Source organism: Ochotona curzoniae, unplaced genomic scaffold (assembly GCF_017591425.1).
Source record: "Ochotona curzoniae isolate NIBS_2020 unplaced genomic scaffold, NIBS_Ocur_1.0 contig_2210, whole genome shotgun sequence".
NCBI classification, from domain to species: Eukaryota; Metazoa; Chordata; class Mammalia; order Lagomorpha; family Ochotonidae; genus Ochotona; species Ochotona curzoniae.
In genome coordinates this window covers 36469609-36485678 of record NW_024465369.1, presented here as the reverse complement: position 1 = coordinate 36485678, position 16070 = coordinate 36469609, and the positions used below count along the sequence as shown (strand labels likewise).

Sequence of the window (16070 nt, the reverse complement as noted above, 5' to 3'; positions counted from 1 at the left end):
ATATCTTGGTGATGGCAGTAGTATATATTCTCACTAGACTAGCCAGAAATGCTGAATCATACACTCCTCCAATCTCATCCTGTCTCACCAACACCTATCATAAGTGAATCCTTTCTGGGCTCTCTTTTCTTCATTACACTTATCTACTTCTACTATCTGCTACTTCTACTTGCTTGCTTCTACTATCACACAGCACATTTCCTTCTAATTATAGAACCTACCTGGTCCAACACCACCCGCACCCCGCATGTCTGCTCACACTATAACTGACCTACCCAAAACACAGATCTGATTAGGTCAAATCCCCTTCTTTCTTACTCTTAAGAAAACACACTTTCTTAACATGGCCCATATCATGCGTAACGTGTCTCTAGCTTGGTGCTTCAGCACTCTCCACGGTCCTGCTGCTCCAGTTCCAGTCCCTCAGGCTGGTGGTGTGCCCTTCTGGTCAAAATCCTTTCCACAGGATACTCCACTTCCCTTCTTCATTTTCCTCATCCTTTAGATCTTTGCATGTGACTTTCTTCTCCAGGGAGACCTCCTTTATCTCTCCGAGCAGATCAATGAATGTCCCTAGCCCAAGCTCTCATTGTACCAGAAAATGTTTGATTTGCTAAATTAGATCATTTAGACCCCTGGCTGTGCAGTTTGTTTTCTCTCTCAGAAGTATTTCCTGGTGTTCAGTAGAATTTGCTTCCTCAGACTCCACCAGACACTTTTAGTATCCATAGGCAATAACTTCACATTTGGACTCCGAGGGACAACGCCATCAAAGGCTTTCGGCATCCCTCCCAGCTGCTATTGCCTCATCCATTTTCCACTACTCCAAACGTCAGCCTCTACCGTAGTATTTACTTATCCTGAATTGTACTTGGTCTTTTCTTTTGCAGATTTCTCTTATTAGTGGTCAGATGCTTTAGAATGCTGTCTTATCTCTGTATCCTCAGCCCTTAACTTTGGGCCTTGTCATAAATGTTGGGAATCACCCTATAGCCTGTTGTCCTAGATACAGTGCAACTGTTGATTTCTCTGCTTACTGTAACAACTTACCTTCATTTTGTACAAGAGGCAGGGTGCCTGGTTGCCTTCAACAATGTAGGCATATTTACTTTCTCCCTTTTAGAGTTTCACTTGAAAAATTTTACTTTTTCTAAAAAAGGTGGTTCAGAGGATTAAAAGAGTTCATGATGAAATTCTTCTTTTCTCCTACTGCCAGGTCAAATCTCTCCCGTTCCTTAGAGAATCTTATCTCATCTCAGGATTAAGTTTGGGACTGTCTCCAACCCTGCCAGCTCTTCATCTCACCTCTCCCTCACCCTTTATTAATAACAGGTCTTGATGGCTCAATAAAGACTAGAGGATAAATTACTTGGAAGTGTTATGGGGTGCAGCCAGTGACAGCCAGCACCCATTGACAGTGGGCAAATGAAATTTGGCTGTGTCCTCTACCCTCTGTCCTGAAGGTGGGGCCTAACAGCAATGGAATGATAATTCCATCCTCAACCACTCCCCCCACATCCTAATTTGGTCAGGATAATGGATGCAGATAAGTCCAATTAGTCTAGGCATTTTTAGCTACAAACCCAGTTCCTATTCCTGCCCATCCCAAGGAGCACTAATCAACTCCTTAGTCCACAACACTTAGGTATTCCCTCCTGTCCACCTGTGACTCACCTATCAACTGAGAGGGGACGGTATTGCATTGTTGTGTAACCGCTCTCCTCACAAGCCCCTTTAAAAGGCGCATGAAGCAGGGGCTCTCTCTTTCTGGCCAGGTGCTTCCATTACTCTGGCACCTCGACTCTTGGCTGACCCAGGACAGGTAATCCCCTGAGTGTGGTCCCTGTGTACTGCTTAGATGGGGCAATGGTTGTAACAATGTTGCTTCTGGTTTGTGTGCTGTCAGGAGTTCCAGCAGGGGTGAGGCCTAGCAGTAGTGGAATGTAGGCAGAGAAGCCAGGGAAAGGTGAATGTCTGCAGCTTTGTGTGTCTAGGTTATTCGCTGCATATCGCTTAGGATAACTTACATTGTTGGGGAAGCTGGGGATAGGTCTCCAGCTTAATGGACGGACTCAGGGATAGTAACCATTTGTTTATTTTGGGATTATGATTGGTTGTATTGCTATATGGACTTGTGATTTGCTATTGTGCTCTATTATCACCAAGCTTGGTTAATAAACACTCCTTAATAAACCTTAGACATGCCTGGTGTGATCTCGCTCGCACCCTGCAACACAAGTATAAAAGCCCATCTTTCCTGTTTATTAGTAAGAAAAGTTTCCAGAGGTGAGATGTATTTACTTAGCTACACAGGACTTTAATATTCTCAAACTGGTTGCAAAACAAATGGTCAGACTTCCCTCGCAAAACGGTTGAGCTGTTTGCTTATTTTCTTGTACATTTCCACACACAAGGCATTACATTTTAGTTCATCCTTCCAAGATGATTGAGCTCTAAGTAAAAAATGTAACTCAGGACAAGCAACTCCACAGCAAACCATGTAGTAGCTTGGGTGTATTATTTTTATTATTTTTATCAAACTATGACCATTCTATCTTCTTCACCTGCTCCTGTTGCCAAAATTTAAACATAGCGTATTAAAACTTGCACTCAAGACTCACCAACTCTCTATATTAAAGTAGAAAAGCCCACGAAAAGCTCTGCACTCAATGGTAAAACATGGCAAAGGCCTTCGCTGAAGAGCCCTTATCCTTCCCCACTTTTCTGAGGGCATGTATCTCGTATTTTTTTCATCCAAACACGATTTTTTTTTTTGTAGACTTGTCTTTCCAGTGCAGTGGGAAACCTAACACCCTTTAGGCACTGTTTCAAATCCGAGCCCGATATAGCCCGGGTGGTTTTCACAGGCCCAGGGATCACGGCCTCTGGAGAAGTGTTCTTAAGGTGAGAATCTTAAGTGGAAAACACTGCTTGGATTGTTCTCCCCGGCTTTGAAATCCACCTCCCTGGAGGTGAGGTGAGCGCCGAGTCATCCAATGACCCTTTATGACGCGCGAGCCCGAGGAAAGCCTCTTGCACCGCACCGGCTCGTCTGGGACCTTGCTCTGTGGCCGGCTGCATGCCAACTGATCCGGGGATGCTCCAGGTCCGACCCTTTCCCACACACACTCAGCTCCCCGGCCCGACCCTAGCTCCTCTCCGCGGAGCGCTCGGACCACAAGGATCAGTTCTGTGTTTTCTTCCCCCCCGCCCCCTGAGACTTGGCAGCAGAGGCTTACAAGGAAAGGGAGGCGGGTAAGAGTCAGAAATAACTGTATTGGGAAGAGTCGCAATAAACTTCAGCACGCCCCGATACGACGAGGGGCGGAGGCCGCCAGGACCCCTGTCCCCTGGCCAACCGCCCGGCTGGCCCTCCCCAACTGCCCGCCCTGGCGCGTCACGTGACGGGGGAGCGGCGCGCACCGGCTGCGGCGCCCATTGGCTGGCGGTGGGAGCGCGGGGTTTGATGGGAAGGGGTTGGCCAGGCCCCGGGCTCTGTCAGTGGCGTCCGCCGATTGCTGGAGCGGCGGGTTTGGCGTGTTACGCGGTGGCGGCCGAGGCTGTCCCGGGGTGGACTCCGGGGCCAGGCTGCACCCACTTCAGGCAGGTAAAGCGCTCAGCCTGAGGTCCCTGGCGGGGCCTTGGCGGAGCTTTGCCCCCGAGCTGTTCCCTCTGCCGCATGCCCAGTGGCCTAGGCGCTCTGCGGAGGCGGCGGCGGCTCCTCAGCCTCCCGCGGGAGTGTGCGCCGATCCCGGCTGGCCAGCTCAGGAGCAGGGGTGGCTGTGGGGGTGCCGAGACCCCGTCGTGCGGCCTCCCCGCCACCCCGGGGCGGAGGTCATCCCTCCAGCCGCGCCTGCGGTGACTGGCTTGAAGCCTCCGCTCTTTGGCCCATCTTTTCGGGAGGATAAAGATACAGAAGGGGCCAAAGTGGCAGATGCCGAGGTGAACTCTGGGCGCTGACTGTCCTGCTCGGCTTTCTCGGCTGGTGTTGGGAAGATCGGCGGGGACTGCGGACTGGCCGGGTCCAGCCTCGGCGTATGGGTGTGGGTGGTGTGCCACTTGGCTTTTGCACCTTTCATCCTTATGCAGGAGGAGATGAGGTGGAGGGGTGGGGAGGAAGGGTGAAGGTGCGTAGGTGTCCCGGGCGTGGCAGACGGAGGTGGAGAGCCTTGCATACCTCAGTCCGTTTCGGGTCTTCCCACGCCGCGCCTGTCCGGCTGGGATTGAGAACGCGCCTGGCGGGGCTGGTGAAGTGAGCTTTGCTGACGGTGGGTTGCTCTCACGGGACCCAGCGGGACTGGGACTGCACCCAGTTTTCCCTGTTCTGCTTTCCTCCTCGTAGCTTCTGGTTTATGGTGGTTACTAAAATAGTGGCCTGGGTGTCACGCTGGAATGATCCCATTCCGTAGCCTTCTGGTGGAAGTGAGCGAAGCTTGGCCCTTGACCTCAGTTTTCTATTGAGGACCAAGATTTTGTACACTTTGTCTTACACAGGAGTGGCGCATTGATAGACTTTTTCAAGATCTCTGACGTGCTGATGAAAGCAAATCTCTAATTCTGTTTCTGTGTCGTGTCTGTCTTTACTAAAATAAGCAAAGACGTTAAGGTTTTCATAAATGTATGGTTCTCTGGAAAATCAGTTATTTTTTGATAGTGTTTAGTGAGAATGAAAATTGACTTGCCATGCAAGCAAGCACTAAATCGTCATATATTATATGAAGTGCTTTTAGAGGTGTACTGCTTTTCATTTATTTTAATTTTGGACAGTTGGTTTTGGAATATCTCAGAATGCTCAGTACAATTAGAACACTTGAACGAGTTCTAAAACGAATCAGTCTTAAGCATAAATTGTATAATCCTCACAAGTATGTTCTGGAGGTAATTTGATGGTGATTAAATAGTTTATGCTTAAGTTTGAAGCATGATTAATTAGGGATAAAAGTAAACTTCCACTGCTTTTTTCTGAAAGACCTGCTGGGTTATTTTCATGGAAAAGTACGCAGAATATTTTGCTTTTTAAATTAGAGAAAATGAGGGCAATGGAATTTTAGTAAAAATATGAACTGTAGTTTTATTTGCAATTTAAAAAATATTAAGTTGGTGCTTGTAAGACACTCAAAAGGTGCTTAATGTAAGTACTACATGTATTTTCTCATAAGAGTAATAAGAATTGTTATGATTTATTAAGCACTTTGTGTTGGATACTGTGCCAAATGCTACATAATATCATTTAATCAGATGCCAGTGCTACAATGTATAGATGTTGTCACCACTTTATAAATGGTAACTGAGTCTCAAAGAGTTGAAGTGTTTTGCGTAAGATCCCACAACCCCTATGTGATTGAGCTGTATTTTAAATCCAGGCCTATTTCATTTCATTGTTTTCATGGTACCTGAAATGAATGGAAGATTTAAGAAAAACATTTCTCAAAAATTTAAATTCTGATACTTAAAGCTGAGTGAGACTAGCAGTTAGAAAGCATTTAAATAGAATGATGGATGTTATAATTGCTCTTTGAAAAACACAATGAAATGCACACCTCTTAAGGTCATGCCAGATCTCCTTGTGATATTAGAGTAGAAGAGACCGTACACGTCCATGGAAGAGTTCCTGGGGACAACCCATTTAAGACTGAGCCATCTGTCCACTCAAGTATAGGCAAATTGATTTATGCTTCTGAGGGAAGTACTTGGGTTATTTGACTCCCATGGGTTTTTTATGTAGAAATATCTGAAAGGAAGCAGAAATTATGGGAAATCAACAATGAGCATAAAAGTGAAAAGTTGTATTAGGCACTGGTATAATAGTTCAGAATAGGTTATGTCATGTAAGCCTCTCATAATTTCAGAAGGTCCTTGTTTATCTATCCTTTGCAGAATGGGAAATTGAGTAACAGAGAGGTAAAAAATTTATTTGCCCAAGCTTTTATAGGACACAAGAATTGGGTTTAAGATGCTTGGGTGATAGGAGAGAACCATTAGTTGAAAGTAAAAGTATGACATTTAAACTAAAGAGAAATGTTTAATTATTTAGTTTTGTTATATTTTCATGTCTGTTGGAAAGTGCCACTCCTTACATGTGCATTATAGTAAATCAGCTTTTAGCAAATACCTGAATTTCTTAGAAAACTTGCTGGAACAGTAATGGTTGACTGTTTCTTTGGTTATGAATAGGAAAGCATGGATATGGCATGTTGACTGTCAACTCAGTTTTATAAGCAAAAATTTAAAAGCACAAACACTTGCTTTTGGGATCTTAGAGACTAAGCCCTGATTGTTTCATTAGCTCCAAAACAATCTTCTAAGCAAATAATTGGTGTCAAAGTTGGTATTAATTGTGCTATTATGCATGCATTTCATATTGTGCTTATTTTAAGAGTGTCAAGTGGTAAACAAATAAAGGCTACACTTGTAGACTTCTAGTATTTGTTCTGCCTGTTTCTGGAGCTGCATGATTTTGGCAGTCACTTAGCTTTTCCTTAATGGAGATTTAAACATTGACATTTAATCAAATAAAGGAATGGAAGTACATGATGCATCTGTGCTTAACACTGTCTTGTGTTGATAACTCCCTTTCCGCTTAGGTAGTTCTGTTTAACAACACTCTGAGAATGTCAGAGGAACTTTCATATATTGGTATATAGTTCCAGTCTAATCTATCTGATTTTTGTATTACTTAAAATAGCTGATTGCTTTTGAGAAAGAATGCCTACCTTTGCTACCTTATGTCTTTTTTAGCACTTGAGCAAATTACTTCTCTCCCTCAGATGACTTGTTAGTGATGTGGGGGGAAAGGAATACCTAAATGATAAACATTGTGGAAAGCATTTGTTTCAGGTTCATCTAGAGATGAGACCTTAAATAGTTGACATTGGTTTTGTTACTAATTTCATATATTGAAATTTTGGCCTGGTGTTTGATGGCTACAGACTTAATTTGGAAGCATATAGTTTTGTTACAGACAAAAGTGCTTGGTTGAATACAAAACACTATGCTAGATAAAACCATACACTAGTTCCAGAATAATGTGGTGATGTATACTTTGAGATTATCAGGTTGAGTGGTTCTTGTATATTGCAGGCCTCTAACCTTTCTTTGTGATTATTGTTAGCATCTTATGAAGGTTAAGGTTAATTTGATGTTTTAACTCATGGAAATTTATAAATTTTTTTCTTTAAAGTTCCTGGATTTCCTAAAACTACATTTCATAAATTTAAACACTGAGCTAATACTTAAGAGTTAATTGTATTAGCTTATAATTTAAATTGTCTTGTGGCATTTATTATCCTGGTTAGCTTTATAGGTGTTAAAATTCACTTTGGAAGTAAGAGTGCTTTGCGGTTGGGTACTCTTACATTTCTGAAGAAGAAACTCCAAGATGAGTATGCCTTGTACTGATTCCTCTACATTGCTGCAGGTGGATGTTCTTACTGGGCACTGGTATTACTTTGTAATTTACATTTATGATTACAAATGTGAACAGTATGGCCTAGATAATTTTTGATTGTTTTTGGAGATGAATTAGTTCCACACAGCAAGTATAAGCTGTAATTTGGTAAAAATATGTTACTTTGAAGGTAAACTTTTAATATTTCAGCTTAGAGATAATAGTAGTTTATATAGTTTTTGAATATAAACTTATTTAGAATATTTATTACACAATATTGGAGAGTCATAGAAGACCACCAGATGATAACACAGCTAGGTGACATGAAGATCAAATAGCCAGAGAGACTTAGACAAAATATCAGAAATGTTTATCTAAGAGTTGGACTGTAGTGTTTAATAATAGAGACCAGCAGTCAGAAGATAAAAGGTCTTTATAAAATTTGTGTTTCTTCTGAGCAGTTGGAAAAATCGTTGTTTACTTAGCTTTTTTTTTTTAAAAAGATTTATTTGTTTATTGGAAAGTCAGATATACAGAGAGGAGGAGAGACAGAGAGGAAGATCTTCCTTCCGATAATTCACTCCCCAAGTGAGCACATCAGCCGATGCTATGCTGATCTGAAGCCAGGATCCAGGAACTTCTTCCGGATATCCCACATGGGTGCAGGGTCCCAAGGCTTTGGGCTGTCCTCGACTGCTTTCCCAGGTCACAAGCAGGGAGCTGGATGGGAGTGGAGCTGCCAGAATTGGAACCAGTGCCCATATGGGATCCACTGAGTTCCCAGACACACAATAGGAACATTAGCAGGGAGATGGAGCAGAAGTGGAGCAGCTGGGAGTTGGTGCTCACTATATATACCACAGTGGAGGCCCCTCACTTAGATTTTGTTTTGTTTTCAACTTAAGATATTAAAGGCTATCTTGTAAGAATTTTTTAAAAAGGTGGAATCCATCAAAATGATTTAATTCAAGTTCTACATAGAGTCTAAATAAATCAATGTTTTATAGTATGTTTAGGTAATACTGCAACATCTCAATTTTGTCATTTGTGTTGTGTTTTTAACTTAACATTTTAAAATACTTGTTCTATTTCTAGCTGTGACTTCCTTTGGATGGTTGGTGACATTTGTCATTGTGCCCAGTTTCTATGAGTAAAAGATGGGTGGATTATTTTCTCGATGGAGGGTAAGTTATTCTTGACAACTTGCTAGCTCTTAAGTGTAGTTATGTAAGGATGTTACACAACGGTATCTCCAACGGTTTGCTCTGTGCTGTTGCCTTTAGTAGTAGTTTGATATTATCCTTAACTCCAATTAATTTTTTTTCTTTCTGAATTGCTTTCCTATTTTGATTTTAGAAGTTTTACTTTTTGTATAGACATCTATTGTCTTTAACAAAGCTGTTTGACTTTGACTTAGAACTTAATTGTATTTCTGTATTCATGTGTTTTTGTCCAAATGTTTTCTTGTTTTCATCTCCTTGTCTTGATTTCAAACTGATTTGAAACATAGTGGAAATTAAATATTCTGTAGCAGACTTAAAATTTCCAAGGGATTTATTTGTTTGAAAGTCAGTGTTACAGATTGGGAGGGAGAGACACAGATAAAAAGCTTCCAGCTGCTGTTTACTTCCCAAAGGCCACACCAGTGGAGCCTGGGAGAGACAGGAAGCCAGGAACCTGGAACTCCATCCAGGTCTGCCATATGGGGTTGGGAGTCCAAGTGCTTGGACCGTTTTCTAGTGCCTTTCCAGGCACGTTAGTTAGCAAGGAGCTGGATCAGAAGTGGGACAGCCATGACTTAAGAGTTGTGCTCTCACGGGATTCTGGTGTTGTAGGCAGTGATTTAGCACCCTGTTCTGCACACTGGCCTCGGCACATAGAATTTTTAAAGACTTTTTTCTTAACTTAATGCTTATCACAAATATTTACTGAAGTCACGCTAGAGTTTTAGGAATTGGAGGTTAGCTAAAGTTAGTAGTGCAGTTTGGTTGTATTGGGTAAGTGTTAAGAAGAAGTATTTCAGATTTGGAGCTCTAAAATATAAATGTAGGAGGAGATGATATAATCTAGGACAAATTGCCTATTTTTTGATTCCTTGTATTATAATAGAGTCGAGCAATACTTGGCACATAATAGGATAGCATTGTTCTGAACTGCCATTTTACTGATTCTGCCTTCCTTTTTCTTCCTTTATTTTTTAAATTGGTAGAAGAAATTACATGTATTGACATGTATTTGTTTTAAGAATGGTTAAATCTAGCCAATTGAGTAATGTATTATCTAACATAGTTATCAGTTTTGTAGTAAGAACACTTAACAAGTACTTAGCATTTTCAAGAATATATCATCATTAGATAAAGTCAGTGTGGTGTGTAATAGATATTTTGAATTTAATTCTCCCATCTTAATAGTAATTTCATGTTCTTCAGTAACCCTCTTCCCCAAATCTATCAGCCTATGATAGCCGCCATTCTACTCTGGTTCTATGAGATGGACTTTTAGATTTTACATGAGTGAGGAGACTCCCTTTGTGGAAACCTTAGGCTTCCTTTTTCTTTCTTACAGATGAATCATATGAAATTGCCAATGTCTAAATGCTTATGAAAATGGCAGTTTCATACAGTTCAGCCTGAAATTAACAACTCTTATGGAAACTAAAAAGAATTCATATTCATTACTCTGATTGTTGAGTATGTAATTGGTAAATATCTTTCTAAGTATTATATTTGCCATTTTTGCTGGTTTTTATTCTAGATGATATAAAAAAAGTGTCAAACTCTGCTATAATACAGTATTCTGAGATGCCCTTTAATTGATCTTTCAAAAAGATACTTAGGAATTCAGAATGAAAGTAACCTGTTGATTTTGACTTCTAGAGTCGAAAATGAACTTTTGGTAAATAACACATCAGATTATCTTTAGTCTGTTTTTTTAAAATATAAATTCTTTTAATTAATCATGCCCTAAGAACATTTTTCTTGGAGGAAAATGGTTTCTCTATATGAAAGTATGCTCCGTTGAGGTTTAGAATGGGAAGATTTGAACTGCCAGAGTTAAAAGTCTTTCTGGGGCTAAAGAAGTTAAGTAGGGAAATGTTTATTTTTTAAATCTTACATAGTTCTATTTGTAATTATAATTTTTATTTAAGTCTGATTACAAAAAGGAATATATGCTGTGAAATGTTTGTAAAAAACTCAACTTTTGATAATAATGTTTTTTATGACTATGTAAGTCAGAATGTTTCTTCATTTATAGCCATAAGTTTTAATGGTGTCTCATTTTAATTTCCATAACAGACAAAACCTTCAACTGTGGAAGTTCTAGAAAATATAGATAAGGTATGTTCTTTATCAGTGAGGTATTCATTTTAATTCATTTTAGGTATGAAGTAGCTATCATTTTAGTCTGAATTATTATGGAGAATAGATATGGGAATTTAGAGGTGATATGGAGTAAACTTGAGAACTTTAATGTTACATGATCTCAAAAAAAATCCCGTATGGTGACTTAAGTTTCTGTTAAGTAATAGAGTCTGTTGGAATTAAATTATACCCACAATGTGAAATCAGTGTTATAAAATGATTATAAGATGATATACAATGGTTTTTAAAGGTCTACAAAACTTAAAAAAGCTTTTGATATTATCTGCCATCAAGAGTAGTTATTCTTTAGGAATAAAAGTGATGAATAGACTTGATGATATTATGGGCAACTTTAAATTTTTTTTTTTTAATAATATATTTTTTTTTATTGGAAAGTCAGATCTACAGAGAGAAGGAGAGACAATGAGAAAGATCTTCCATCCTCTGGGTCACTCCCTGAGTGGCCACAACAGCCTGATCTGAGCCAGTATGAAGCTAGGATAAGGATCCTCCTCTAGGTCCTCCATGTAGATACAGGATCTCGGGTGGGCATCTTCTACTGCCTTCCCAGGATACAAGCAGGGAGCAGGATGGGAAGTGGGGCAGCTGGGACATGAAACACTGCCCACATGGGATCCTGGGCGTCGAGTTGAGGACTTTAGTCTCCTCCCCTCTTACCCTTTTTAAGGTTAAGATTTTTTTTTTAAAGGTCTATTTTTATTACAAAGTCAGATATACAGAGAGGAGGAGGAGAGACGGAGAGGAAGATCTTCCATCTGATGATGCACTCCCCAAGTGAGCGCAATGACCGGTATTGTACCAATCCGAAGCCGGAAACCAGGAACCTCTTCCTGCTCTCCCACTTGCTTCGGAAACCAGGAACCTCTTCCTGCTCTCCCACTCGGGTGCAGGGTCCCAAAGCATTGGGCTGTCTTCGACTGCTTTCCCAGGCCACAAACAGGGAGCTGGATGGGAAGAGGAGCTGCCGGGACTAGAACCGGCACCCATATGGGATCCCGGCGTTCAAGGCGAGGACTTTAGCTGCCAGGCTCAAGATTAAGTTTTAAGGCAGAGTTGAAGAGGGAGAAGAAGAGGATGAGAGAGAGAGACAGACAGACATATTTCATCTGTGGTCTTCTAAAGAGGCCTCAATGGCTGGGACATGGGCCAAATTGAAGCCCAGAGCTGAAACTCTGAATTCCAGCCTGACCCCATTAATTTTTATCTTTTTTTAATATTAGTTACCAAAGTTTTTAGGTCTTGTATTAAGAGAATCAGTAGTTGTATGACTCAATCAGTATCATTTATTGATGCACATTTCATTCCTTTAATCTTTGATGAGTTGATAGGGTAAAGTAGTAATTTTGCATTTTAAACAGTGATTTGTTAGAGTAGTCAGAATAGGCATTTTAAAATCTTAGCTTCCTTTTTAGTTTTTCATATTATATTTAAAATTATTGGAGCATTAAGTTTCAACAAGTTTTAAGAATTCTTCCATATAATGTTTATCATATTGAGAATTTTGAAGTTTAAGATTTAATAATGTAAAATAATTTTCTCTTAACAGGAAATTCAAGCATTGGAAGAATTTAGGGAAAAAAATCAGAGATTACAAAAATTATGGGTTGGAAGATTAATTCTTTATTCTTCAGTTCTCTATCTGTTTACATCCTTAATTGTATACTTGTGGTACCTTCCCGACGAACTCACAGCAAGACTTACCATGACATTCCCATTTTTTGCTTTTCCATTGGTGTAAGTATATGTTCTTTTACTTGACTTTTCTTCCTTTGATCAGATGGCTTTATTATGTGCAGTCTTTTTATTTTAAAATAGTAATGCCTGAGATTAAAAAAAAATAATTTTCTTTGTAGTTTGAAAAGTATTTCTTCAAAATAGTAGAACAGTTGTTTTGAGCCTGTGTTTATAATTCAACATATTTGAGAAATCATTCAGAGAGATTAGTGATGATTGGTCTGTATGACAATGTTTTGTGATTTTTAGATGGCCAAGATCCTCCGGGATCATTGTTCATGGAGTGGGGAGTAGTGGTAAAGAAGGGTTTGTAAAACTAACAGAACAAATGCCCAAATGATTCTAGATATTATTTCATGCATCGGAACTTTGACACTTGGTATAGAAGTACAATATAGCACCTTATAGGTGATGTTTTGATGAAGAATTTTGAGAGACAGTTGAATACAAAGTTTGTGTTTCCAGTTAACATTTTATATATAGATGTATATCAGTTGTGCAGACATTGGATTATGATGGTGTATGCTGCGCAAAATAAAATCTCTGACTGTAGTTGTTACACTGAATATATTATATTGTATAGTAGGCATGATGAATACCATGAAAAAAAAGATAGTGTTAGAGGAATGTATATCACAGGTTGCAACCAAGCCTGTGGGTGGAGATAGCAATGAGGGACTCACAGATTTAGTCACTTAGATAGTACCCCAGCCATTAAATTCTAGTTCTGCAGGTCAGAAGTTTAGGTGGTTTTGCTGAGGTCTCTGCTTAGAGTTTCATGGTCTGAATCAAGGAGTGAGTTTTTTTTTTTTTTAATTTATTTAAAAAGCTGAACTATAGAGAGGGGAGTAAAGGAGAGATGTTTCATCTACTGCTTAATTTCCCAAATGACAGCAAAAGTCAGACCTGTGCCATACTGAAGTCAGGAGTCAGGAACATCATATTAGTCTTGTGGATGGAAGGGACCTAATTAATTACATGGGCTGTTTTGCTTTTCAAAAACTTTCTGCTACATTTGCTTTTCAAATGTAGCAGAAAGTTGGATCCAAAGTAGAGCAGCAGGGACTGAAGCCCACACTCTGATAAGGGGCAGTGGAGTTGGAAGTGGCAATTTAATCTGTTGCAACACTCTGCTGACATCTTCTGTGGAGTTTTTGAGGGGAGAATCTGTTTCTAGGCTTCATTGGGTTGTTGACCAATTTCTGCTGCAAGTCTTGACATTTTCTTCTGCTCTTAGCTAGGAGATAGCTCTGCTTATAAGAACTTAAGTGAATTATATTTGATCCACCAGGATACTCTTCCTACCTTAAAATAAACCCGAGTAATGATTTTAATTACCTCGGCAGAGTGTCTTTACAGCAATAGCTAAATTAATATTTGATTGTAATCCAGAGGACGGAAATCATTGAAAGGATATGTTTAGAATTGTGCCTATCAAAAAATGAGAAGTTTTTATACCTGATTGATGAGTATGTGTGTGTAGGGTGGTGTGACATGGTGCTTTAGACAGAACAAAAAACTGCTTAAAAGGCCCCGGGGTAGGCTAGAGCATGATCTAGTTGAACAATGAAAAGAAGGCCAAAGACTCGACCATAGAGGAAAGTGCGTAGTTGTTAGAGGATATTTCATATATATATTTAGAAGCAGTTTGTAGCCACTGAGGCTATAGCTTTAGAGGAACAGGAAATTAAAAAATTGTAACTGTCTAGGAGACAACTGATGAGTGGTGAATTGTCCTTGAGTGCTGGGGTTGAAGAGAAGCAGATTGAATGAATTGAAATAGATGCACTGAAGAGATTTAGTAGATAAGTGGGGAGGCTTTTGGCAAGTAATGGGCATGTACTAAGGCGGAGAAATCAAGTATAAAATTCAAGTTTATGATTTGGGAAATTTGGCTAATGGCAGTGTATCCCAACTAAATAGGGAGCATGATGAGGAGGAACAAATTTGGTGACCCACCAAGACCAAGATACCTGGATACTTTTGAACTAGAGCTACCAAAAGATGGTAAAGTTTGAATATGAATGTCACAATGAAATCTGAATGGGAGATGTAGATTTAAAACTTAGTAGCTTGTGACTGATAATTGAAACCGCCTTCTCCTCAAACATTAAGTAGCAGGCATCTGTGATATATTAGTTGTTAGCTAGATTCTAGTAATACACAAAGTAGTGATAAAATGTCTGCCTTCAAGGAGCTTACATTCAGTTAGCATTTGAAAGACAAAAAATACAGATAGGAACAACAAAAAAACCTAATTGAGAGAGACTGATTGATTGATTGAAGTTCCATGGAGATGGATGATTTCAGAAGGCCCTTTTTGAAGAGTGGTTTCTGAGTTCACAACTGCAATATGAGGAAGAACCAGTGTGGAAAGAATTAGAATTTATGATAGACTACTTAGAGTGGCCTGTAGATCTATAGAGAGATATACAGGAGGATTGTCCTCAAAAATATTAGGAGTAATTCTTTCTAGGTAGCAGAATTTTAAGCAATTACTTCTTTCTGTATGCCTTTTTTGGTGTTTGGATTTTTTTGTGTGTGTGTGTCAATGAGTTCTTCATACTGTCAAATAAAAAATGCTATGGTTGAGGGAGTGTGTTTCTAAGAAAAGAGAACATGAAATACAAAGGTTGCTAATTAGGAGAGGATATGATTTACTTGAGAGCCACAAAGGTATATGCATGTGAAATGTATGATGAAGAAGAAGAATATTAGACGAGCTTAGAGGATCAGGAAGGATTCAGACCATGGAGGGTCAGATTTAGGAATTTGAATTTGAGAGAAATGGGTGGTTAGTAAAAGCTTAGTGGAAGAATGGTATGAGATCAAGTTAATAGTGTCTCATGCTGCGCTGTGCAGATTGAGAAAGAAGATAAAAGGAGTAGAAACAGGAGTTTTTACAAAAGCTTAATCTGAAAGTAACTGCTCAGTGACCTTGAGTGAATATAGATGATTTGGCAGTATTTCAGAATTTGATGGAAGGAAATGAGAGGTGAAGGAAAAAGGAACAACCAAGGATGATATTTGGTTTGGGATTTTGTGACAGAAGGCTCTTTTCCTTTGAGATTAGGATAGTAAGAGAGATTGTGTTTCTTTAGTTTTCAGTGCATGGTATTTTCAAGTTAAAACTCAGGAATTTTATACAAATTTGAACATCTGTTGTTCAAATCCGAGAGCTCAAATTGCATACTTATTATTAATTTCTTGGTTTTCCTTTTTTGTGAAATCTTTCAGGACACTTTTTATCCTAGTCCTTGTGGCAGAGTTTATAATGCTGATTCCTTTTCCCTTGTTTCCTTTCCATTTTTTCATAAAGAAAGGAGAAAAGAAGCTTAAAAAGGGAAAAATTGATAGGTTGACATTTTCATTTAAGAAAATTATTTCTTTGAAAGTCAGATTTGAGGAGACCGAGAGACACACACAGAGAGCTCTTCCATCCACTGGTTCACTTCTCAAATGGGCACAGTGACCAGGGCTGGAACAGGCAAGCCAAGTCTGGGAGCCAGGAACTTCTGGGTTTCCCATGTTAGTAGCCAGGATTGAGCGCTTGGACCATCTTCTGT

The 16070-nt window shown here is 39.6% G+C and overlaps 1 protein-coding gene across 6 annotated transcripts in view; it reads left to right on the top strand.

Annotated features, from left to right (window-relative positions):
- LNPK (lunapark, ER junction formation factor) overlaps positions 1–16070 on the top strand; it is a 98226-nt gene that overhangs the window by 15419 nt on the left and 66737 nt on the right. For 2 of the 6 annotated variants that reach the window (XM_040971768.1, XM_040971770.1), the window contains exons 1-4: positions 3495–3607; positions 8483–8571; positions 10684–10725; positions 12317–12504. In XM_040971768.1, the coding sequence (XP_040827702.1) occupies positions 8545–8571; positions 10684–10725; positions 12317–12504 (257 nt within the window). In that variant the 5' untranslated portion in view covers positions 3495–3607; positions 8483–8544. Of the gene's footprint in view, positions 1–3494; positions 3608–8482; positions 8572–9952; positions 10089–10683; positions 10726–12316; positions 12505–16070 lie in introns of those variants that run through there. The other 4 variants (XM_040971772.1, XM_040971769.1, XM_040971771.1 and 1 more) reach the window with 4 other exon arrangements.